This window comes from Encephalitozoon intestinalis, chromosome XI (assembly GCF_000146465.1).
Source record: "Encephalitozoon intestinalis ATCC 50506 chromosome XI, complete sequence".
In the NCBI taxonomy this organism is placed as follows: Eukaryota; Fungi; Microsporidia; family Unikaryonidae; genus Encephalitozoon; species Encephalitozoon intestinalis.
In genome coordinates this window covers 1-23,125 of record NC_014425.1, presented here as the reverse complement: position 1 = coordinate 23,125, position 23,125 = coordinate 1, and the positions used below count along the sequence as shown (strand labels likewise).

General features: G+C 37.9%; 18 protein-coding genes and 1 non-coding gene across 19 annotated transcripts; 13 read left to right on the top strand and 6 right to left on the bottom strand.

Annotated features, from left to right (window-relative positions):
- Positions 1-69: 69 nt before the first annotated feature.
- Eint_110160 (CHY zinc finger domain-containing protein) lies at positions 70-810 on the top strand (the record flags this gene model as incomplete). Its single annotated transcript, XM_003073832.1, has 1 exon — positions 70-810. One exon carries the CDS (start codon positions 70-72, stop codon positions 808-810), a length of 741 nt encoding a protein of 246 aa, XP_003073878.1.
- A 55-nt stretch (positions 811-865) lies between these two features.
- Eint_110150 (uncharacterized protein) lies at positions 866-1,657 on the top strand (the record flags this gene model as incomplete). Its single annotated transcript, XM_003073831.1, has 1 exon — positions 866-1,657. One exon carries the CDS (start codon positions 866-868, stop codon positions 1,655-1,657), a length of 792 nt encoding a protein of 263 aa, XP_003073877.1.
- Positions 1,658-1,739: 82 nt separating this feature from the next.
- Positions 1,740-3,533, bottom strand: Eint_110140 (uncharacterized protein; the record flags this gene model as incomplete). The annotated part of the gene is made up of 1 exon (XM_003073830.1): positions 1,740-3,533. One exon carries the CDS (start codon positions 3,531-3,533, stop codon positions 1,740-1,742), a length of 1,794 nt encoding a protein of 597 aa, XP_003073876.1.
- Positions 3,534-3,704: 171 nt separating this feature from the next.
- On the top strand, positions 3,705-5,801 carry Eint_110130 (uncharacterized protein; the record flags this gene model as incomplete). Its single annotated transcript, XM_003073829.1, has 1 exon — positions 3,705-5,801. One exon carries the CDS (start codon positions 3,705-3,707, stop codon positions 5,799-5,801), a length of 2,097 nt encoding a protein of 698 aa, XP_003073875.1.
- A 93-nt stretch (positions 5,802-5,894) lies between these two features.
- Eint_110120 (dephospho-CoA kinase-like protein) lies at positions 5,895-6,458 on the top strand (the record flags this gene model as incomplete). The annotated part of the gene is made up of 1 exon (XM_003073828.1): positions 5,895-6,458. One exon carries the CDS (start codon positions 5,895-5,897, stop codon positions 6,456-6,458), a length of 564 nt encoding a protein of 187 aa, XP_003073874.1.
- Positions 6,459-6,504: 46 nt separating this feature from the next.
- Eint_110110 (exportin 1) lies at positions 6,505-9,579 on the bottom strand (the record flags this gene model as incomplete). Its single annotated transcript, XM_003073827.1, has 1 exon — positions 6,505-9,579. One exon carries the CDS (start codon positions 9,577-9,579, stop codon positions 6,505-6,507), a length of 3,075 nt encoding a protein of 1,024 aa, XP_003073873.1.
- Positions 9,580-9,744: 165 nt separating this feature from the next.
- Positions 9,745-10,473, top strand: Eint_110100 (triosephosphate isomerase; the record flags this gene model as incomplete). Its single annotated transcript, XM_003073826.1, has 1 exon — positions 9,745-10,473. The coding sequence occupies one exon, from the start codon at positions 9,745-9,747 to the stop codon at positions 10,471-10,473; it is 729 nt and encodes a 242-aa protein (XP_003073872.1).
- Positions 10,474-10,545: 72 nt separating this feature from the next.
- Eint_110095 (Ribosomal protein S21e) lies at positions 10,546-10,758 on the top strand (the record flags this gene model as incomplete). Its single annotated transcript, XM_009163645.1, has 1 exon — positions 10,546-10,758. One exon carries the CDS (start codon positions 10,546-10,548, stop codon positions 10,756-10,758), a length of 213 nt encoding a protein of 70 aa, XP_009161909.1.
- A 69-nt stretch (positions 10,759-10,827) lies between these two features.
- Eint_110090 (RNA polymerase II transcription initiation/nucleotide excision repair factor TFIIH subunit TFB3) lies at positions 10,828-11,511 on the top strand (the record flags this gene model as incomplete). Its single annotated transcript, XM_003073825.1, has 1 exon — positions 10,828-11,511. One exon carries the CDS (start codon positions 10,828-10,830, stop codon positions 11,509-11,511), a length of 684 nt encoding a protein of 227 aa, XP_003073871.1.
- Positions 11,512-11,513: 2 nt separating this feature from the next.
- On the bottom strand, positions 11,514-12,014 carry Eint_110080 (uncharacterized protein; the record flags this gene model as incomplete). Its single annotated transcript, XM_003073824.1, has 1 exon — positions 11,514-12,014. One exon carries the CDS (start codon positions 12,012-12,014, stop codon positions 11,514-11,516), a length of 501 nt encoding a protein of 166 aa, XP_003073870.1.
- A 19-nt stretch (positions 12,015-12,033) lies between these two features.
- Eint_110070 (uncharacterized protein) lies at positions 12,034-12,861 on the top strand (the record flags this gene model as incomplete). The annotated part of the gene is made up of 1 exon (XM_003073823.1): positions 12,034-12,861. One exon carries the CDS (start codon positions 12,034-12,036, stop codon positions 12,859-12,861), a length of 828 nt encoding a protein of 275 aa, XP_003073869.1.
- A 280-nt stretch (positions 12,862-13,141) lies between these two features.
- On the top strand, positions 13,142-15,772 carry Eint_110060 (histone deacetylase complex protein Sin3; the record flags this gene model as incomplete). The annotated part of the gene is made up of 1 exon (XM_003073822.1): positions 13,142-15,772. One exon carries the CDS (start codon positions 13,142-13,144, stop codon positions 15,770-15,772), a length of 2,631 nt encoding a protein of 876 aa, XP_003073868.1.
- Positions 15,773-15,894: 122 nt separating this feature from the next.
- On the bottom strand, positions 15,895-16,012 carry Eint_110057. The gene has a single exon (XR_002670152.1). It is a non-coding gene; the product is annotated as a miscellaneous RNA (non-coding RNA).
- A 58-nt stretch (positions 16,013-16,070) lies between these two features.
- Eint_110055 (uncharacterized protein) lies at positions 16,071-16,232 on the top strand (the record flags this gene model as incomplete). Its single annotated transcript, XM_009163644.1, has 1 exon — positions 16,071-16,232. One exon carries the CDS (start codon positions 16,071-16,073, stop codon positions 16,230-16,232), a length of 162 nt encoding a protein of 53 aa, XP_009161908.1.
- A 195-nt stretch (positions 16,233-16,427) lies between these two features.
- Eint_110050 (Ser/Thr protein kinase) lies at positions 16,428-17,645 on the top strand (the record flags this gene model as incomplete). Its single annotated transcript, XM_003073821.1, has 1 exon — positions 16,428-17,645. One exon carries the CDS (start codon positions 16,428-16,430, stop codon positions 17,643-17,645), a length of 1,218 nt encoding a protein of 405 aa, XP_003073867.1.
- Positions 17,646-17,947: 302 nt separating this feature from the next.
- Eint_110040 (leucine-rich RAS suppressor protein) lies at positions 17,948-18,757 on the top strand (the record flags this gene model as incomplete). The annotated part of the gene is made up of 1 exon (XM_003073820.2): positions 17,948-18,757. The coding sequence occupies one exon, from the start codon at positions 17,948-17,950 to the stop codon at positions 18,755-18,757; it is 810 nt and encodes a 269-aa protein (XP_003073866.2).
- Positions 18,758-19,071: 314 nt separating this feature from the next.
- Eint_110030 (3-methyladenine DNA glycosylase) lies at positions 19,072-19,659 on the top strand (the record flags this gene model as incomplete). Its single annotated transcript, XM_003073819.1, has 1 exon — positions 19,072-19,659. The coding sequence occupies one exon, from the start codon at positions 19,072-19,074 to the stop codon at positions 19,657-19,659; it is 588 nt and encodes a 195-aa protein (XP_003073865.1).
- Positions 19,660-20,044: 385 nt separating this feature from the next.
- Positions 20,045-20,815, bottom strand: Eint_110020 (uncharacterized protein; the record flags this gene model as incomplete). The annotated part of the gene is made up of 1 exon (XM_003073818.1): positions 20,045-20,815. One exon carries the CDS (start codon positions 20,813-20,815, stop codon positions 20,045-20,047), a length of 771 nt encoding a protein of 256 aa, XP_003073864.1.
- Positions 20,816-20,921: 106 nt separating this feature from the next.
- Positions 20,922-22,352, bottom strand: Eint_110010 (phosphohydrolase-like protein; the record flags this gene model as incomplete). Its single annotated transcript, XM_003073817.1, has 1 exon — positions 20,922-22,352. The coding sequence occupies one exon, from the start codon at positions 22,350-22,352 to the stop codon at positions 20,922-20,924; it is 1,431 nt and encodes a 476-aa protein (XP_003073863.1).
- Between the last annotated feature and the right edge of the window lie 773 nt (positions 22,353-23,125).

Here is a 23,125-nt window from a genome sequence, read left to right as displayed (position 1 = left end):
AATTTCCCATTTCTTACCTAAAACATGTCTCATCTATGGAATAAATCTAAAGAGTAAAAGATAACTTTTATGCCTTGCCAACACTATTCAAATGCCTGTTTAATTAGATTCGAATGCTGCTTAAACCTATATCCATGTAGACTATGCCATGACAATGCCGAGAAACATAAGGCGAACAGATATGAAATTAGTCACATGGTATGTACTGTCTGTAACCTATTACAGCCAAAAACACAATCCTGTTCGCAGTGTCTTTCGGTCGTATCTAAGTACTTCTGCTCCAAGTGCAACCTGTGGGACAGCTCTGGGGACCAAATATTTCATTGCGACAAGTGTAGTGCATGCAGAAAGGGAGATCCTAAAGTTGCTTTTCACTGTGATATATGTCAGACATGCCTTATAGCCACAGGATCAAAAAACCATATTCACGTGGAAAATACCACTTCTGGAAACTGCCCCATATGTGCAGAAGATATGCTTGGGTGCATGGAGGTTCTAGTTCTCCTTAGGTGTGGCCATTCTTTGCATCAAAGATGCTTTGATGAATTCATAAGAGAGACTTACACTTGTCCCATATGCTCAAAGCCAATAGGGGATACCTCCACTATTAACAAGAAGGTTGAACATATTCTTGAAATGGAGCTTCTTTACCCAGGGCAGGAAATCAAGAGTGTCATTAGATGCAGTAATTGCAACAGTATGTTGAAGTGTAGATCTGCATGGGAGAAATGCCCTTTTTGTGGCTTCCACAGTATGCTATCATCCTCAGCCAAAGAAAAAACATATAAAGAGATTATGGATAAGTCTTGAAAGATAATTTAAAAATAGACGAAAGACTCTTTGTTTTATGTTTCCGTACCCTTTAATGCTGAGGATCTCCATTGTTCCAGACACAAATGTTTTTATATCACATCTGGAAGTAATCAAGAGACTCTATGAAGACGAGTTTCCTGTAGATGTTATTATGTCTATATCGAAAGTTGTCCTAAGAGAGTTGGACTATAACAAGAAAAAGAAGGTGGAGGCCAGAGAGGCCATAAGATTTCTGGAGAAGGTATATAATGCTCCAATAACCGAGCTAGAGGGAAGATTGAAAGACAGTACAATGGATCTTGTGGACACCACCAAGTTGATACAGAACACAAAGAACAACGATGATGAGATTTTGAACTTTGCATCTAAGCAAGTTCATCCTGTGATACTGACTGACGACAAGGCCTTCCATCTCAAGTCTAAATGCTACAACATTGCGTCTATTCTTGTACACGACCTGGCATATGAAGATCTCAAATTTAAGATTTTAAAGATCTACACTGGAGTCGAGCCGATGGACATTGACGAAGACAGTAATAGACCAGACGAAGATGAACAGATGAAAGAGCAAATTCGAGACAAGCTTTTTCCTGTAGTGCTGACAATAATGGAAAAGGGAATAGGTAAGCCATACGCTCTTTTCTTCCCAAACGATTTAAGAATGATAACTCTTGATTTCCTTTTGGACCTGATAATAAAGGAAAACTATCTGTTTCGTCCCTATCTTCCAAGAAGATCCAAGGAAGTAGTCCAAAGCTTAAGGGAAAGAATTAAAAATGCTCATGGAGAAGAGCTTCACAGCCTAGGCTCCGAGCTTTTGATGCTGTTTAGGATCGTGTATTAGTATTTTTCTTTAATAAAGTTTCTTATCTTTCCCTTTTATCTTGGGAAAACCTATTTGTTTGAAATTTGGTTAGTATGCCCGCTCATACCTCCAGATTCAATATGTGGATCTGATTCCCTACAAACACTTGTAGATTCAGCTTGGAGGATTCTTCAATGTGAAAAGAGGTTGTCCGAGCTTCTTCAGAAAGCTTTTCATATACTTTTTCTATGCTCGTTCCATTCCCAGCCAGAAGTTTTATCTCAAGACTTGGAGGTGTCCTAAACTCGATGGTGTAGTTCTTGGAAACAGTAAAGTAGATAAAATGTTCCGAGACAACATGGATTATCGAGTCTCCAAGTTTAGTGTTGAGTAAATATGCTGTGTTCAATAACATGTCAAGTATATCCGATGTATCTTCCTCCTTTAAGATCTCCTTATATTTTGCAATTAGTATATTACGGTTATGGGTTAAGGATCCGAAGTTCAACATACAATCGAGTAGTCTTATCAAAGTGGAGATCTCCCAGCCTCCGTTTCTTTTAACTGATAAAATATTGAGATGTCTTTCAAATATTGTAGTGTAAAGCTCTTCGTTTTCCATTCCAGACTGTAGCAGTTGGTATATCAAAGGAAAATACCTACTGTTTACCGTCACACAGATTCTATTGAATAGTTTTAACATATAACCTTTGGGAATGTTTTTGTCCAAGGGCATTTTCAGGCATATCTCCGGAACTTCTTGATATATCTTTATCATATGTTCGTCTTTTACATACTGCAAGAGCTTTGAAAACACTGTGGCCAATACATCATTCACCGTTTTTTTGCCTGCTCCTCCCTTCTCCATGTAGAATATCATCTCTTCTTTCTTTTTGTATATTGTTTTGTGATTGTTTCTTGTTATAAGAGAGATGAGTGTTTTAAGGCATTGGTCGTGGTGAAGACCAAGCTTTATGCAGCATTCTATAGCTATATCTCTATGGATTTTGTACCTTCTTACGATCTTGAGTCCAAAATATCTTGAGTTAGGATTTTGTGACTCTATAAGCCGAAGAACAAATGCCTCTGCCTTTGGAGTGATCTTTCCAATCTTCAGTAGAAACTCAACAGCCTCAATGGCCAATGCTATTTCGATCTGTGGACGTACCTTGTCTTTAGGAGGGATTATCACCCCATCGATTGTGTCTAGAAAAGCTCTGTCCAGAGATAACTGATTCTTGGAATGGAGTATTCCAAAAACTTGTAAAATCTTGATTCGGAGAAAGGGATTATCACTCTTCATAAAAAGCGAAAGAAGAAATAATATGTCGTTTTCAGACAGATCAACTTTTCCAGTCTTCCCAAAGATATCTATTAGAATCTGGGATTTAACATAAACCTCGGATGGATCTTGACCTACAATAGAGATTTTTCCACCAGGATTCAATCGGAAAAATGCTACAAGAGCCTTTTTGTGGAATGGATCTCCCTTCCCTTTTGGACAAACATGTCCCATGAGATTGGAAAGGGCCATTCCATCATTGTTGAGATTGCAAATCGAAGTCAATGCGTCATTTCTTGTTTCCTTTTTTCCCAAGTCCTTCATGATAGTGTTTATTGCCATGATAACATACTCGTCACTTTCCATGGCCATCAGACCAAGATACCCGGCAGTCTTTATTCTTAGAATATCTGATTCGCAGGCATTTAAGAAGTCGATCTCGTTTACTTCATAGGAAAGCATTTTCATATATATGAACTTCAATACATTGGAGTGCCTTATGTGTGGTTCGGCCTCGGCAGACGAAGTCATCTTGCGTCTCTCTTTTATTATTCTGCCTTCTTTTTCATGAATAGGTAGTTCACGAAAGGAAGATATAAACGCAGCTAGTATGGGATCTATTCTTGTTGACATTGTTATTAGCCCCAAGTAAATATTTAGATCTATGGTTTGATATTGTTTATGTTTATATCTTTCCTGGATCTGTAGGAAAGCCACGGCCTTACATTACATCATAGATTTAGAAGGATTTCTAATAATAAATGTTCTATACAAAAGATTTTTTCTGAAGGAAGAAAAGCCCTCATGGACAGGATGATTGAAGAAGTAGTAAGGAGGAAAACACGAATGTCTAATGAAAACCTCAAGGCATTGTTTAAACAGAAGAAGCCTGATGGACAAGAATCCGTTTCAAAGATTGAAGTCGAGTATGAGTTTGTAGTCAAAGTTGATCCCACTAAGTTTGCATCATGCCCTATTATAGAGGCTGGGAATGATTACTACTTCTGCACTTTTGATGGAAGAGACTTAATGTTTAACCCTAAGCAGGTGTCACCTTATATTTTTCTTCCATTTCCTCTACGTAAAGTAATATTCCACAGAAGTGGAGACAAGATGTATTTCATAACTTTAGACACATCCAACAAGCTCCAATATTCATTGTTTATTAATGGGTATCCTGCCGAAGAGAGGAGTGTGATTTCAAGAAATGTACTTCAAGTCACCAGGCAGTCTGGTAAAGTCTTCTACATTTCCACCAAGAATGAGCTTCTGTACATAAACATGGTTGTGGAAGATGGAGGAGCTCTTAGAGGACGAATGTGCGTCTCTGGAATAAAATCGAAGCTTAACATCAGTATTTTCTATGTTAATTCGATTTTATTCATGAATGTTGAGTCTAGGTTCCACCGAGAAGACGGAAAAGAACTTCCGGTTCAAGGAGACCAAATGTGCGAGATAGGAGGAAAGATTCTTGTTTTGGATGGAAAGGAGAAAGAACTCTGGGCTTTCTTGCTGGATGAAGAGTATATCTTGATCAGCCAACTAAAGATCCCAGTGTCTAAACGTGTGTCTAATGTATTTCCGTTAGGTAATACTGTAGGTGTAGTTGTAGGAGAGGTTTTGTATTTGATTAATGAATGCAATGGAAATCTATTTGTGGAGAGAGAGGTTGATCTAAAGACGTCTCCATTATATATAAGTCTTTGCCTCAAGGACAATGTTGTGAAAATATCTGAAATAATAGCTGACGAGACATCTTTTCCTAAAGAAGCTGATGATATTAACACAACCTCAAAAGATTCAGCCAATATTCCAGATAGCCTTCCGGAGGGCAATCCGGAAATGATGGATAGCATTTCATTTGATGGTGGAGACGTAAAAACAAATAAGAATGATTCTCGGGCTAGTGGAAAGTTTCCTCTTCTTGATAGCTCTCCTTGTCCAAACTTATTCTTGGGGAGCCATGAAGAAGGGAAAGATGGACACAGGACAACGGAAGAAAAAAGCGTTCTAACTAAGGAAGAATTTTCTATGGACCATTTTAGTCCTTATATACCTGATAAGAGTGATTGTGGGGAGATTAAGTTCTTGAGTGAAAAGATAGATTCCATCCTGAAGGTCCAAGAGAAAATTGAGAAGAAGATGGATAGGATTGAAAGAGACAATAGCGAGCGGTTCCGAAAACTGATAGAAATATCAGCTAGGCCTGGGGAATCGCAAAGGAATTCAGGATCACAAGAGTTATCTGGAGGGGAACTGGAAAGGATAATAGGAATTTTGAACGGTCTCGAATCCAAGCTTAAAAGTGATTTATCTAACGAGTCTAAGATTTTGGATTGTGTTAAGAAGATTATTCTTGGGACCTTAGTGCCAGCAGTAGAAGCAGCAATGGATGAAATGAGGATCCAGGTGATCAATGAGATAAGGCTTATTCATAATGAAGATCATCTTAAAAATGTTAAAAAAGCCGTGGATTGCCTCCATAGTTCCTTTAATAAGCAGAACGAAATCAAAGGGCTTATTTCTGAAGGGCTGATTGAGGAGGCAGCCGAGATTGCCGTCAAGGGATCTGAGTCAAACCTGGAGACCTTTGTTTCCAATGTTGAAATATCTTGCTTAGAACATCTCGCATCTTCCATACTTGTTGCTCTTCTTGAAAGAGTCCTAGTGATGGCTAAAGACGAATTTAAGCCCGTCTACCAGAACTTTGCATACATGGCAATGATGTGCTTGGAGCCCAATGACTTAAATGATGAGGAAATCCAAGTCCTGGAGATTCTAATGGCATACATCAACAACATTGAGGACTTTGCACTCAATGATACCAAGGGATTGTCAGTTCTTCTAGATTTTCAAAGACTTAAGATAAACAAACTTAAGGACAAAAGAGGAATCAGATGATTAATTGAAGTATATTAAATTTAACTTAAAAACTTCTTTTAAAAGCTTTGAGGGTTACTATTTATTTACTTATGCAGATGATGTCCCTTGGGAATGAGAATTATTGCTATAACTGGAAACACCGGAACTGGAAAAACGACTTTTTTAAACATCTTGAGAGGGCAAGGTTATGGGACTGTCAACTGTGACAGGATAGTCCATAAGATGCTGAAGAGCGAAGACAGGAAGACTATATCTCAGAAGTTCTTTACCGACCCGGGCTTCAAGGAAGCTCACGAAAAAAGAATAAGGCCAAAGATATACATAGAGACAATGAAAAATATAATTTATTTGCTGTTGGCAGGCCATGGAGTCATATTTGTCGAGATTCCATTGTTGTTTGAGTTAAATCTTCACCGTTATTTTTACACAATAGTGATTGCATGTGATGAAGAACTCCAGATAGAAAGGGGAAGAACATTAAAGTATCTGAAAGAGCGGTTGGCCCTACAGCTCCCCATAGAAAAAAAAATCGAGCTCGCCCAGGAGGTTATACACAACAATGGAGATATTGGAGATCTAATAGAAAGAGCCAGAGATCTCGATCTTCGCGGATCTAGCATTTATTGTTGTTTGTTAATTATATCAACTGTAATTTTTCTAATAGTTTGTGAGTAGATGTCCGAGCCTTTTGGATACAGTGTATTAAAAGCAACAAGCTGGTTTAATTTCTGCATCTTCTGATTCTTTCATCCTTGAGATCAATTTCTTCTTGAAGATCTTCATCTGTGCCAAACTCATAAACCTTGACTCTAAAGTCCTCCACATGTTCTTTAAAGACCTCGTCGTCTCCACATAACTCAAATAGTCCTACGGAAAATATCTTTACAGACTCTTGAGTTATGTTTGGAAACGATTTTACAAATAGACCGACGATGTATTCCGAAAGGATATTGATATTAGAGTTAATGCCATCGAGACTTGGGATGTCCTTGCTTATGCGAATCATAAAGGAAAGGAGAAGACACTGCTGATCAAAGTTGTATCTCATATCCTTGTCAAATATTATTCCCAGGATGTTTTCAAGAGTGGACATGTAGTTCTGCGTATAAAACTGGAAGATCTTCTGCTCATAGCACTTCTTAAAGAGGATGGTTAGACAGTTCAAAGACAAATCCGAGACATCTCTTATACAGATTAGAGAATACAGAAGAGTATTGTATACTTGGCGAAAAGAGGGTTGCCCAAACAGAGATGAAAAGAACGAGCTGAAGGAAAACTGAAGCATGCTCTCTATAAGATAAAGATAGTTTTTAGAGATCTCCAGATTTTCATCTGCCTGCATTACAAAGGGAATGGATGGCTCGATCAAAGATGAAATCATAAATGCTTCTCTTTGCAGGTATATAACAGATCCATCATTCTCTACATTCCGCACTATGCTTGAACCCAAAGCCAATATTGCAGGTTCCTTGTAGACTGAGTTAGTCTTATAGTCAAAAATAATTTTCTCGCAGACCGTATTTACAAAGCCGTCCTGTACAAACTTGGAGTCGATTACGGTAGTAAACAGCTCGATTATTTCCATTTTCACTGCCTTGGCATTGTTAAATGCTGTTCCTTCTTTCCTTTCAAGTGTTATAGAGTTGCAGATATCAAAGATTGCAAAGAACTTTGGAAATATCTGGATGCAACTGGAAGAGCATGTTTCTGGAAGAAGCCTATAAGTTAGTGCATGCGACTTTAGGACATGTGAAACCATCTTGGCCTCTTCTACATTGGATATCATGCTGGGGAGTCTGTTTATATACTCATCGGCTAGAATATTAAAGTTTAGAAGAGAAGAAAGAAGGAGATCTGCATAGCTTAGGACTCTAGACTTATAATCCCTTGTTTTGGGAACCTCCCGTATGACCATAAGAAGTGCCTCATAAACAATTCTCTTCTGATAAAACTCCAAGGTTCCAGTGATTACTGAAAGATTCTTCAATATGTAGACAATGAAAATCTCGTCATTTTCTCTTTGAGTGAGAAACTCTACAGGGCACTTCTCTACTATTTTAAAGAAATTATCACAAGCCATGTCCTTAATTCCTTCATGGTCTTCATCCATAAACTCAAAAAGCTTCTTTACCACGGTTTTCAAAAAGCTTTTGTTGTGAAGAAGGAACCGATGATACTGGCCAATTATAAACATGATGTTAGAAGCTATGACTGCCTTGTCTGTTTTAAAGGACTTCATCTCGCACAATGCCAGCAGATGCTTAAGGATGTTAACAAAAAACTCCCTTTCGTTGACCTCCGAAAACGCACCAGATATAGAGCCGATGGCCCAGCACAGCTTGTTTAGATAATTACAGTCCCATTCTTTATCATCAAGCTGAAGTCCAACTTTACTTATAAAATACTTCTTCATGTCTTCCTCAATAAGAAAAGCCAGGTGATATAAGCATCCTCTCATCTTTCTGTAGAATTCTATTTGGTCTGTGTCAGTCATTTTTTTCCTTATTACCTGGTTGTACTCGTCAACCACAATAAACACTTCTTCTGGCCGGGGCATTTTGTCAACAAGAGTTCCCATTAGTTGGTTCAAAATACTGGTATAATTAGATCTTCTCAATCTCTTCGAGGAATCCTGGCTAGTAAATGGAAACTCCGAGTATAAGTCAAACACAAACTTATTCCACATCTCAAAAGCAATCGAAAAGATGTTTGTGTTGTTTATCTTGGATATTTGTATAAGATAGCCAAGCCCTGCCTTTGCATTTACAATATCCTTGGCTTCTAGTAAGTCTATGTAGACTTCATAGAAAGACGACAAGAGTTGGGCAAATTTAAGGACAAAAACTTTCTCTGACTTGTCCATACCTCCGTACACTTCATAAATCCTCTCCTCCTGGAACTTATTAAAATACATTTTGAGAAACTCAATGCATCTCTTATGAATAATAAGAATCTTTTCCTTTTCTGCACTTTCTATGTCATGAGTCCTAGAAAGGCTTCTGTTCCTTCCTAGGTCGACAATTTCAATCAAGCAACTCAGACATGCAACGCTGTGCATGGAATTTAAGTGTTCCAGAACCAAGTCGATTATCTCTGTGAGAAAGATAAAGTTAAGAGGCATGGACTCACAGAAACACTGGAATGATTCAAGTGTTGTTTCAAGGAGACTCTCGTCCATCTCGGAATTCCGAGAGTACTCAAGAATTGTCTTTATAAACCCAAATATTTGCGGGAACTCAATCTTTAGCTGATTTCTTAGGACTCTCTTTCTGACAGTTGTAATACTGTCCTCAGAAAATATAAAGACTTCCTCATTGAGACGTTTGAGAATATTAAGGCTATTTCTGCATACTTCCATACTTATTCCTTGAGACACATTGATAAGATCTGTTATAAAGGTAGGCCATCGTCGGGGCCAATCTTTCTTTGCAATCTCGATAAGAATGGTGTTCAGCTCTTGCAAAACATAGTTTTCCTTGCTTTTGGTCTTAGACTTCTCAACCACCAGCTGGAATACATACATTCTGAGGCCCTGCTTCATCCCCTCATCAAATAACGACCACTTTGTCTTTACCATTCCTTCTAGAAGCTGTAACGCCACATAATGACTTTCCTGGTGTTTACTGTTGTTTAAGATGTAATCCACCTTCGTCCATGAGTTTGGAAGTTCCTTGAATTTCAGTAGTACCTTCTCGGCCTCCTCCTTCTTTCTGTTATCTGGGCAGTTTGCATTCATCACAACCTCGTCAAAGATGTCAATGTTGAGATCCTTGTCTAACTCCAGAATCTGTTCCATTTTGGGACTAGGTTTTAAAAATTTTATATTTGGCTCAAGACATTGTACCTAAAAAAGAGAATTCTGATATTGGCTTGTTGTATAAAATAAAAAGTTCTTTGATACACGTCTTATTGACATACGTTTATAATTTGTTCGAAATTGTTTATTCTCCAGGACCCAGAAATGAAGAAAAATAAACTACTTGGAGGAAATTGGAAGATGAACCCATCACTAAAGACCTTAGAGATAGCCAAGAACTTCCGGCAGAACTTCTTTTCAGGTAACGATACATTTATTGCCGTACCTTTTCCTTATATTTATTTTGCAAAGAAAATGTTTCCTGAATATATAAAGGTTGGAGCACAAGATTGTAGTCAGTTTGAGGGAGGCCCATATACGGGGGAAGTCTCTGCTTCAATGATAAAAGAAATGGGAGCTGAATATGTAATAATTGGACACTCCGAGAGACGTAGATGGTTTGGAGAGACATCTGAAGTTATAGCAAAGAAGATCAGAAATGCCCGAAGCCAAGGACTGAAAGTTATTCTATGCATAGGAGAGGAAGAAAAGTGCAGAAAACAAGGAAAATATTTGGATGTGATAAAAGATCAACTCCTTTCGTTAGGAGAGGATGTCAAGGGAGATGGAATTGATATTGCATATGAACCTGTATGGGCCATAGGAACAGGGAAAATTCCTACAAATGACCAAATTAGGGAAGTAGTTTCCAATGTTAAGAAGTGGGGAGAAAGCGTGGGTTTCGAAGGGCGTGTAATATATGGAGGTTCGGTTTCAATGTTGAATTGCCAGTCCGTTCTTGATGTTGAGGAGGTCGATGGGTTTTTGGTTGGGGGAACTTCATTGAAGATGGACTTCTGCATGATATCTAGCGAAATGGGTACAAAAAGATGATTACATAGTGTCTTGTAAAATATGTTCTATCTACTTGGAATTATTTAAAATATAAAAATACCGAACCCTAAAATGGCTTTTGAACGAAGAATTTGCTCATTAGGAAAGACGCCGATTCCATCATCCGACAAGGGATCAGTTCAGATTGTGTTAGCTACGCTGGATCAATATGGCCAGGTGACAGGGGAGACAACCATTTACGACATAAGCGGGGCGGTTAGAAGGTCTGGGATGGGAGATAATCTTCTCCTTGAAAAGATAAGAACTGAGGAATATGGAGCTTGAATAAAATTATATTGCACTATCAATATGTCTATTCTTATATCAAATAAATTTCTCTTTCCTCCACCCTGAATGGAAGAAAGGAGATGTCCTGTATGTAAGAGCGATATCTATTTGAATCCGGATATAGTGATATACATAGGTCCTTGCTTTCATAAGATGTGCGAATCCTGTATGCTTAGGATATTTAGTAGGGGACAGGCACCTTGCCCTGAATGCGGAACGGTACTAAGAAAGATAAACTATATTAAGCCAACTTTTGAGGATATAATTGTTGAAAAGGAATGCAAGATCAGGAGGACTCTTCTAAGGGTCTTTGGGAGAGAAGAAGAGGAGTTTGATGGGGATGTTGTCAAATATAACAATTATCTTGAAAGATTTGAAGAGCTTGTGTTTGAGATTTTGAGCTTCAAAACCGAATCTCTTGTAAAAGAGAGAATAAGAGAGATTCAAGAAATGGGACATAATTCTATTCTCAATCCTGTTCCAAAGGTTGGCCCTAATAAGGGAAAGAACATACTTCCAGCGAGAAAAAGGCAAATCGGGAGCTTGGACGAGAAAAGCGAGGCCAAGACACAAAAAACTGGTATTGCTAATGATTACTTTGATCCAGAAGAACTTCCAAGAATAATAGAAAAGTCTATGAAGGAAATTTATTTACCAGAGGGCTTTCTACAGCCTAATATTCCTGGAGGATTATCGTACGATGCAGTTGTGTCTTTTGCAATATTGTCAATAGAGAATCCTAGTATTTAGAACTAAAGAAAAGGGAGACCACCAGTGTGCTTCAAAACTAGCTCAACATATTCGCCAGGGTTTTTTACAATTGCAGCCTTTTCTTCTTCGTTTAAACTCTCCGATATTCCATGAATTTCATTGTATTGAACTTCAAGAATCCGCTTTGCAACAGTTTTTATATCTAAAACTTCGGATAGGCTCGGGCTTTCTTCATCATTTAAGTCCTCTTTATGGGGAAAGGCGAATGCCCTAATTTCACTGGGTGTTATACCGTCGGATGCAAGATTGTTGAAAAGACTGTCTGGAAGTCCAAAGTATCCAAGAGGGTTAGAATATGTGTCTGAGGAAGTTTCCAATGGAGCATTGAATATTCCTAAAACATAAAACTTGCCATTAAATATTATGTGCTGTGAGTTTATGGGGATGCCATATCTTTGGTATATCTTGGATTTTAGATCCTCTAAGTTTTGGAACTGGCCGTCTACATAGAGATCATCGTGGTTGACAGCCTTTACAATCATTCGGTGGAAGGCCCTGTTAATGGAGAAAAATTATATGGATAGAATTCGAAGAGCACTGGAAGTATTTCCAAAAGAATGGAAGGAACGAGGGAAAATCTCCAGTAAGAAAGCATACAATTTGATTGTAACCGAGAGAATATATTCAATTCCATGGGATCGAACTTTTTCTACCAACCACAAGATATTGTATCCTAAAGAGTTTATAGAGGGATTTGGTAAGGAATATGTATATGAAGATACTTCTGTAGTTGGAGAATGCAATCGTTCGTTCACAGAAACGGACAACCCTGAAAATATTTACTACGAGGCCCAATGTTTTTTGGGTGAAGAGGTAATAGCAATATTCACTATGTCTGGTGAGGCTCTTCTTTCGGATTTGGCAGCTCTACTCACTGGGAGTAATAATCTGACAAGCAAAGTGTTTTTTGTGATAGAAAAGACAATTTACTTGAAAAATATTGACGAAAGTTCTATAAAGTTTGCCACCATGATGTTTCAATTGAAGATATTTGATATTAAAAAATGGGATTTTAAGGCTGATAAATGCATAAAGGATATATCAAAGGAAATCTATTTTCATGACGGGAGATTTCTGAATTCAATCCGGATCACAAGAATGTTCTTTTCGCAAAGAAGAATGGGGTCATATGTGTCTGTAAAACATCTCCATGGAAGAGCACAGTTGTGTAAATGCTGCCTAAAAAATAATGCGGTACTAAAGATAGCTAATGATCCTATTCTTCCAGAGAAGAAAAAATTTATTTGTAGGAAATGCTTTGAACACCTGTTCCTAAGCAAAGAAGGGAATCAGCGGTACGAAGATGTCGTGGTAGAATTTCTCCATTAATACAATTGAGTATAAAATAAATAAAGAACAAAGCAGAACCTTAAATATAATATTAACCCTTTTGTAAATGTAATTTATTCATTTAATTGCGATGATGGAGGATTTTTGACACTTGTAGGGAATCTATCTCACGAGTACGCCAAACAAACTAGTATTTTCTATTAAACAAGACTTATAACATATGTATTCTTATCCTTTATTGTTCTGTTGAAGGCCTAAACATACTTGAAGACCTGATATGTAGAAAGTTAAAACAAATTGGCGGAAAAAAGCACCCCTTATGCCAAGAGACTATGAGAAAAATCTCAGTAATCAAGAAAGTGAATCATGGCAGGACGGTGGGCATGTAAGAAAAAGGTATTATCCGGATGAGGGTATACCAAGATATGGAAATCAAGGAGATATGAGGGGTGGAATGAGGGGATACTATTCCGATGGAGGGCACATGGCTTCTAGTATGGGAATCAAAAGCCGAGATTCTGGTTTAGATCAGGGGGTTGTCTCCAGGGGAATTACAGGGTCGTCTCCTCCAAGGACCTCGCACGAAGATGCAGACCTGAGCGATGCAATGATGTTCCTAAACAAAATCAAAGAGGAATATGCAAATGACATGGTGACTTATGACAACTTTCTGGAAACAATGAGAGATTTTAAATTTGGAAAGATTGATGCGGAAGAAGTTTGCAGAGCTGTCAGGGTTCTATTCAGAGATAAGCCCCATCTCATCGAGATATTTAATGATTACTTACCCGTACACCTGAAGTTTTATGGAAATCCTTCGGTAGGGACAGTTGCTCGGCCATCAGATAGACAAATGCAGGGGATAGGATCTTCTTCGCAATACAGAGGAGGATTATATGGATCTTCAGGAAGAATGGGCCATCCACAGCCAGGAATCAATGGACCTTCGTATATAAGTCCCCATCACGGGATTCATCAAAGTTATGGAAGTCAACCCCTTGTTATGCATTCATCTATGAAGATGTCTGGGCAGGAAGGAAAGTATGCACCCTATGACCAAAGGAGAACAGAGGAGTTTGAAAGGATGAAGGCAAGACAAGCACAAGATTTTATCCAGAAGGTGAAAAAACGCTACTCACATAATCCAAGCATTTACAGGTCTTTTGTGGAGATTCTTCAATCTCATCAAGTGAAAAATGGACTATTTGAGAAAATGAAGGCAGAAGTCAACAGTCTTTTGTGGGAGAGTCCTGATTTATGCGAGGATTTTGAGAGAAATTTTGTCCCGTCTAGGAGACATATGCTGTATGATGAAAAAAATATTCTTCACCGGATCAAGGAGCTTTTGAAAAGTAAGAATCTTCTCGATGATTTTTTAAAATGCATTAACTACTTTAATCAGAAATTCATTAATGAAAAAGATCTTTTGGAATTAGTAGCACCTCTTTTGAAAAATGAAGAACTCATAAGAGGATTCAAGGCATTTATAAACTACAAAGAACCTTTAAGAGAAACACCGAGGAGCCTTGAAAAGTACAAAAAAGAAGGATCCTACAGAATTCTTCCAGAAAAGATAAAGAGTGAAAGACAGGATCCTATAGCTAGGGAGGTATTGAATTTCACATGCATAGGGTGCCCAACCTTCGAATCGGAAGATTCAAACTATGTGTTTTTGAAGCGAAATGTGCATGAAGAGGCATTGTTTAGGATCGAAGACGAAAGATCAGAAGCAGACTTGGCTGTCGAAAGAACTCAATATTTCATAAATGCTTTGGAGCAAATAATCAGCTCAAACAAAGACTCGGAAATTAGCATGAGAGATATAAAAATGTCTCCAGGAATTATTAAGGAAATTTTGAAGAGCATCTATGGCAAATCTGCACAGGAAATACTCGAAGGAATTTTGATGAAGCCACACATAGCAATACCGATTGTAATTAAAAGACTTTATATGGTGAACAAGAAGCTTAGACTTTGCATGAAAGAAAAGAAAAAGATATGGAGAGAGGTCATAGAAAGGAATTATCACAAAGCGCTGGATGTTACAGGACCATCGTATAAATCGTCGGAGAAAAGCATTTTCACTACAAAGAATATTGTAGAGACGGGAGAGAAGGGACTGAAGGCCATGATAAATGACCAAGAAGTAGTGTTGGATGTTATGGATATCTGCAAGGCTTACATAAAAGCCAACCAGGCAGAGGGAAAGAAGATACTTGTGTCTAATGTGAATTCGGCACTAGAATCTGTTTTCAAGAAGCTTGAGGAAAAGGAATTTTCCTTTGTTTCTGACTTCCCTCTTCTTTGCATTTTCAGATTTGTTATTATAATATACGAAAGACTTCTGGAGATCAAAAAACTGGATGTAGCCGATTCATTTGTAAACGATCAGAGGGGGAGACAAAACGAAACTTCCAGGTATCTTGAGGTCAAGAACTTGTGCCTTGAGTTTATGAAAAAGAACGTCGATGGATATACTTTTGAAGACAGAATTAGAGAACTCACTGATTGTAAAGGATATAAACTTTACAACATAAAGAAAATGATTTCTAAAATAGAAAAGCAAGCTATAGCTCTGAGTGAAAATAATCAGTTGCTTAACTCGCTCAATGGAGCGAATGAATTTGATGGAAACGAAACCATCTATTACTTCAAAAAATCCAACAATACGATTGAGGTAGGAGTTGTAGGACTCAAGGACAGTGAAAAATGGAGCGATTATGTAGAGAAATTTGAGACACTAACTCTCTGCAAAGGTATGATAAAAGAAGGGCCTTTTTTGCCAAGAACTTGTAAGAAGCCACCCATAACAGGATACTTGAAGCAGGATCTAAAGATACAGTTGAGCCCCGGAACTTACAAGATTAAGTACATTACCGAGTCGGAATCCTTTTATATGAGTTCTGGGTTTTTCCCTAAAAAGGGTAGTTCTTGTGAAGGATCTCATTAAACTCCTTGTCTTGATAGGCTCCAAGTTCTGAAGAAAACATGTAAAACAGCGAGCTGAAAGCAAAACCTTACTGTACAAAGCCCCTTGGGCTGTTTCCAAAAATAACGCCTCCTGCAAACGAAAGAGGGTGCTCATGCCACGAAAGACACGAGACTTAGAATTGCAATCGTTTGGGTTTCCAATCTAGCAATCTCTCTATCTCCGTATGAACGTCATCGATAGAGGCCTCCTGCGTAAGGAACACGGGGGTAAATTTTTTACTTTTAAGTCTAAAAGCACTTCGATATTTTGTCCCAAGATGTTTGAGAAACTATCTTTGGCCATGGAAAAGGCCAAGAATTCTAGAAAGGGGTGCCTTAATGTCACTTCCGAGGAAATAGAGAGCCTGGTATGCCCAATCAAGTTTAATTCAGACGAATGCATAGAAATAATGTGCAGGAACTGTAAAGAGTTTGACTAGGCCTTCCCTTACTTTATGGATAGCCCTCATACTTAATAAAAGCAACCTACGAACCGAGGGTCTTGCCAATGTCTGAGGAAAAAACCCGCGATCTCAAAACTATAAAAATCATTTTCTATCAATATTCTCATAGTATTACAATTAAAAATAATTAAGCATATAAAATTTCTTGAAATTATCCTTTTTTCCTAGGAGATGAACAAAAAAGTTTTGACCTTTCCATCTGAAAAGGTAGGCCTCTCCTCAGACAATGTAGAGTTTGATCTTGTAATGTCTCGAGGAGATTATTTGTCGAAAAACAAAGCCCAGAGATATATGGTCATAGATATGCTGGGAACTGGAACTTTTGGACAGGTTGTTAGGTGCGTAGGACCTGAAGGTGAAGAAGTTGCTATCAAGGTGGTCAAAAATCAGCCGAAATACTACAACTACGAAATGAACGAGGTCCGAATTCTCCACAAACTGCTTTATAATAACCTAAACGATAGATTTGTTTCGATTAAGGATGTCTTCATGTATAAACAACATTTGTGTATTGTAGAGGAGTTACTTGGCAAAAACCTATATACATTTTTAAAAATGACAAGATTCAAGGGCTTTGACCATATCACCCTTAGAACTATACTTCAGCAAGTACTTGAAGGGATGATCCAGCTCTCAATGCTAGGGATCATTCATTGTGACTTGAAGCCAGAAAACATCCTCATAGCCGATTACGAAACCTTCAAGATAAAGATTATCGATTTTGGATCTGCAGTAACCTCCCCCCAAGGATCGCACTTCTATGTCCAATCAAGATATTACCGGGCTCCTGAAGTGATTCTTGGGATTCCATATGGATCAAGCTGCGATATATGGTCCCTAGGTTGCATAGGATATGAACTGTATGTTGGACATCCATTGTTTCCAGGAAAAGATAACATGGACCAAATGGGAAGAATCTATGGTCTTTTTGGCTCCTTACCTATGTTTATGATAGAGCATGGGAAAAATTCAAACATCTTTTTTGAAAAGGAAAACGGATACAGATTTATAGGGCCAGCATCTAACTTTACACTAGAAGACATGAAGAAGATTATCAGGTCAAAATGTAACTCCCAAGACGACGATGATATGCTTATAGAGTTTCTGCTAAAGGCACTTCAACCCAGCCATCTTATAAGGCCAGACGCCAGGTCATTAGCAAATCATTCTTATCTCAAGCTCAAGGATGTGTCTCCAGAACTTAATAAGATTCATGACAGCCGAAATGGAGTACAACAGAGTATTCTCCCCGCAAGTAAGAACATGAGACATATGTCTACCACGGGAATAATCCTTCCTAGTAAAAAGCAGAAATCTACAAATGACAGAAGAAAAATATCTGTTTACGGAATTTCATATGAAAACAATTTAAACAGAGATGCAGAATGACGGAAGCCAGATTATTTAATCTAACCCGTCAATCTTTTACCTTTTGTAAAGTTTCATTCTGTTTCTAACCCCAAAGAGGAACACAAAATAATCAATTCAATTATAAACGATCTTATTGTACTTCTTCCATGTTCTTTGGTTTTCTTGCACCATAAGACCGGTTGCAGGAAAAATAAGGTTCTCTATGTTGACGTATCGAATTCAATTGCTTGAAGATTGATATGGCGTAATACTCTCGATTTTCATTAACTCATGTCATTTCCAAAGAGAATTGTATTCCTGGGATGAATGCAAACCCTAAAATGATTATTACGATCATGGTTGCAGGAATATTTATTAGGTGCGATGATGAATCGTCCCAACAAAGAGATTCATTAGCTAAGCATACTGGAATAATAAGAAAATTTGACTATTCAAATCAAGGACTTACTAGTATTCCTGACGAGATCTTTAATGTACCATACTCCTCACATATAACTGAAATCAACCTTCAGAGAAACAAAATACATAAACTTCCTTCGAGAATAGGTAACCTCCAACGACTAGGAAAACTCTATGTTAATGACAACAAAATTACGTTTCTTCCCAAGGAAATCGGAAAATTGCTTCAACTTTGGGATCTAGATGTAAGCAACAATAACATAACCTGGTTACCTATGGAAATTGGGAATCTACGGTCCCTCTTCCGATTAAAAATAAATAACAACAATCTTCGGAGATTGTCTGTTAACATGGAGAAGATGCTAAGTCTTCATGAATTGCATGCAGAATGCAACAAGCTACGCACTTTACCCAACACATTTAGAAAGTTCTTAAACCTTGGAAAACTTTATCTCCGAAATAATTTGTTTGAAGAGATACCAGAAGTAATATGCAGGATGCACTATCTTGAGAAGCTTGATATGAGAGATAATAAGATACAGAGACTAAGTAGAAAGATTGTTGAAAGACTCTTCGATCATGAGATGCTGGAGAAAATTGATCTCCGAGGGAATGATCTAAAAAGAGAAAGCGATTCCGAGTGGGTTGGATGGGAAGAACTTGAGAAATTATTTAAAGATCAGGTGCTCCTGTCGCAACTGGGAAGGCCAGGGATTGATGACGTTGAGTAAGCCGTAGTAATGAATTGGACCAGGCTAATACTATACACAAAATGATCAAAAGCAGAAGTAAATCCATAATATCTACTGCGGGAAAAATATGCTAAACACCATCGAGGAGTGTTAGAAAAGATAGTTTGAAAAAACAGGAAATATACAAGGACATTATTAAAAACCTTTGAGCCAAAGATATTTGGATCTTTAAAAGATGTAGTCTGATATTAAGACAACATTAGCAAGTTTACTTTGTTTTAAAAGCCCAAGAAGGCTTGTGTAAGATTCGGAGTACCCTATAATTATAAGATCCATAGATTGGGGCTGTAGAGATGGAAATGGATGTTCCTTGTGCTGAGCTTGCAAAAAAGCTTCTTGGTAAAATACTATGCAGGAGGATAAATGGAAAGACAATGAAAGGAATGATAGTTGAAACCGAAGCATATATAGGGCAGGAAGACAAAGCATGCCATGGATACGGAGGGCGTAAAACAGAACGAAACTCTGCAATGTATATGAAAGCAGGAACATGCTATGTGTACAGAATATATGGAAAATATGAATGCTTCAACATTTCATCCATAGAAGCAGGAGCCGGAGTGCTAATACGGGCTCTGGAACCATTGTGCGGAATTTCAGAAATGAAAAAACTTCGAGGCGGAGGAATCAAGGAACGAGATATCGGAAACGGTCCATCGAAGCTGTGTATTGCAATGGGAATAACACGGAAAGAAATTAATAAAGAGTGGATCGGAGATAGTTCAAGAATATGGCTAGAGGAGGGTCGGGAAGTTGAAGATTTTGAGATTGTTGCGGGGAAGAGAATAGGAATTCGGAATTGCGGAGAGTGGGAAGAGAAGATGCTCCGATTCTATATAAGAAATAATGAGTTCGTTAGCTGTATTAGAAGACGGAGATAAAAAGATATATAAAAATACTCTACTGTAAGAAGTGAAAAAGAAGAGTACCGAAAATGTTTTTCGTATGGAAGTATATGAATAGGAAAGACCCGGAATTCCTTGGAAAATTTAGAAACCAAAACTATTGAATGTTTCTAAGGACTCGTATCTAAATAAATTTTAAACCAACAAGTATATTAATCCATAGCTCTATCAAACATTCTAATATTATTGATTTGCCTTATCTTAGGGTAATTAATTGCCAACAACACCTAGCCATTTTCTAGTTATTTGGATATATTTCTGTAAGCTTATAATAGACGTAAGTGGAAAATTGAGAGCTATATTAGCAAGTAAAATAGATTTATGCCTCCAAGATATATTAAGTCTCATCATTTATTGCCAACTAAGAAGGAATACTTTCTTGGGCACAAGGATTGAACATGCATAGATATGCTGAGAATATATAGGTGGTTATAATGATGAGAAGAATTAGAGCAAATAAAGCTTGTCTCCATAGTGTAACTTCAGTACTTTTTGGAGAGGGTTTGTGTTTTTCTTTCAACGATCTTAATGGAATAAGAATGAAAGAAGAGACCACAAACAAAAAGAGATGGATCTTCTCAAATTTGCTGAAAATTACTCCGCTTGTTATGATGCATATAAATATTGCTAGGTCAAGTAAAGCATCTTGTTCAGTATCTATGAACGACATCAACTCAAGACTACAAGAGATAGACAGCAAATAGGTCGATAATACGGCACGAGGAAGGAAAAGGGTGGCTGCTTTCTTCAGATTGTTATTACTCAAACTTCTAATAGGAAATAAAATAATTGAAAGAGTAAAAATTATGGAGAGTGAAAGAAAGAGAATCTTAAGGAAAGAATGAAACACGTTAGGAGATTTGTCTTCCAATTTTTTGGTGGTAAAAAACAAACTGAAGTGGTGAATTGATAAGTAAGAGAGAGGAAGAATAAATACCAAGAATCGGAGAAAAAGGTTTCCACTGACCTTTCCTTCCGAAAAAATAAGAAATATGAGAGAAGGGAACAAAGTGGACATAGGTGAAATAAATCGGTTGTATAGATCCTTGACCTGATGTATTTTTTTTTCAGTACTCTCTGGAATGTGGTATAGTGAATTCCAAATTGTTTCTGGAGTTTCGTGAGAGTTCATGTTCTTGATGGGGTTAAAAAAATGGAGATATTTGAAAATTAATTAATTATAAAGATAAGTTTAAAGGAAGTAGCTTGAGAAAAGAAGGCAGAAATCAGATTAGGATTTAATCAAGAGGAAGAGCGTGGTTGAAAATTTCAAGAAGGAGGGCAGATTTTTTAGGATCTTGTGACGTACAATAGAGCCTAAGTTGAATACAAGTCTCATGGAAGGGAACAGCAAAAGAGTAATAGATTTCTTTAGATGAGAAAAAGAGCTCGGAGGGAGAGGAATTTAGAAGGTCCTGAAGGTAGGGTTGGAAGAGAAAGAAGGACTCCTCGGGGTCGGAAAGGTCATAAAAAACAACACGGCGTAAGATATTTGTGTGCAGAGGATTTCTAATAATATGAGCGAAGTGGCAAGAATCAAGAACGTAGTCGTATGGTTGAATGTAAGGGGAATCTCGGAGAGCATGGAGGAAGGCTTGTTTGGCATTATTAAGGGCAGAAGAGTCGGGAAGGTCTCTGTAAGCAAGAAAGAGGTAAGGAATCCTGGCATGGAACCTTCCAATAAGGGACTGTAGGTCTGGATGGATGTCGGAGAAACCATCAAGGAGGTTGTCATCAAGAGCCAAAAAGGCATGGAGATCTCGAAGGTTGAAAAGATGAGGGTGCCGGGGTATGAGTTCTTCGAAGATGCGGTGGATCAGTAGGTTAAGACCATGGGCATGGGGATGATAGTAAAGGTAGCGGTAATTGAGGTAAACACAATGGGCAAAAACTGCAAGAGCAGGTGCTGCACGAGAGGAGTAAACAATACGATCGTTGAGAATACGCGAGTTAAGGATGATTTCACAAACGGCGTTGTCAACAATGCGAGCATAGGAGGGGTGGCAGCACATTCGAGAATCCCGTCTCATGTAGTCGAACTTGTCCACATCTAGAGAATCTTGAAGATCACCATTGACAATGGTGAAAATAACATAAGAGCTGAAATGAGAAGATGCACCGTATTTGCGAGCATGCCGCCTCGGGGAGATTCCTAGGATCATATCACAGACGGCATACAAAAAGTCGTTAGGGAGGTTGTACTTAGAAACAAGACGAAGCTCGTTAAAAAGATGGCATGCAATTCGAGTAGACTGAAGCTCATGAGACCAGGGTTTGAGGGGAGGGCAATGGGAGGAATAGGCTCGTTGGAAGACATGAGAGTAGGGGCCATGGCCAATATCATGGAGAAGGGCAGCAACCTGAACCGCAAGAGATTGGAGAGGAGAGATACGGGAAGTCGGAGGAGAGTTCTGGTTGAGAGCATTGATGTATATGGAAGCGGCAATAGAAGAACCTCTGGAATGGGCAGCCCTATGGATGTTGCCATGGGGAAAAAAAAACTTGAGGGAGGAGAGCTGAGCGACACGGTGGAGTCTGGAGAAAAGGGGATGGCAAAGAAGGTCTTCTATGAGTGGATGAGGTGGATCCTGGAGGTCCGGAAGGAAGAGGCGGTAGAGAGGGTCAGCGTAGGAAGAGAGAACTAGGCCGAAAAAAAGAAGAAGTTTCATAATAAGGGATGCTATATAAGAGGAATAAAGTTATAGATTTTTTAAGGAAAAGACGAAAAAAAGAAATAGCAAGAGAAGCATTCAAAAATTCTCCTGATATATAACTATCGGAAAATGGTATTATATCCATTTGTTATTTACGATAACTAGCTTACGATATTCCCTATGACAAAGTACAGCGAGAATATGATAAAAGAATCATTAGGAGATTTCAAAAACTAGCATTGAACTTCATTCCTCTTTATAAAGACTATGAGAAGGATAAGATGACATTTGGAGATCTAACAAAGAAAATGAATACTCAGAAAGTCTAGGAAAACACTTGATGAACTTAAAGAGATTTTTAAGTTCAAAGCTAAGGAAGAGATTAAGATGTTAAATCCTCGTAAGATTTGGGGAAAAAGAAAAAAGGAATTTAAGAAGATCAAGGAGTATGGATAAGTTATTTGTACCAAGCTTTATCCTGAAGATGTGCCTGAGAAAGTTACATGCTAGAGAATTGGAATTAAACCAGTGAATTTGGATTATAAATATAAAAATTGTATGCTTTCATCAATTAGTTACTTGGATCATAATTTTCTAATGGACATAGAGAAAAAGTATGGAAGTGAGGTTACACCAAAGTTAGTGAAGGAAAGATTTTTAGAATATAAAAGTGATTATAAAAATGAAGTGGATAGGATTGTTCTCGATGTTAAAGAAAGAAGAAAAGAGAAGAAAGATTCTCCAAGGAAAAAATAAATAAGAGGAGAAGTAGAAGGAAGTACATGACA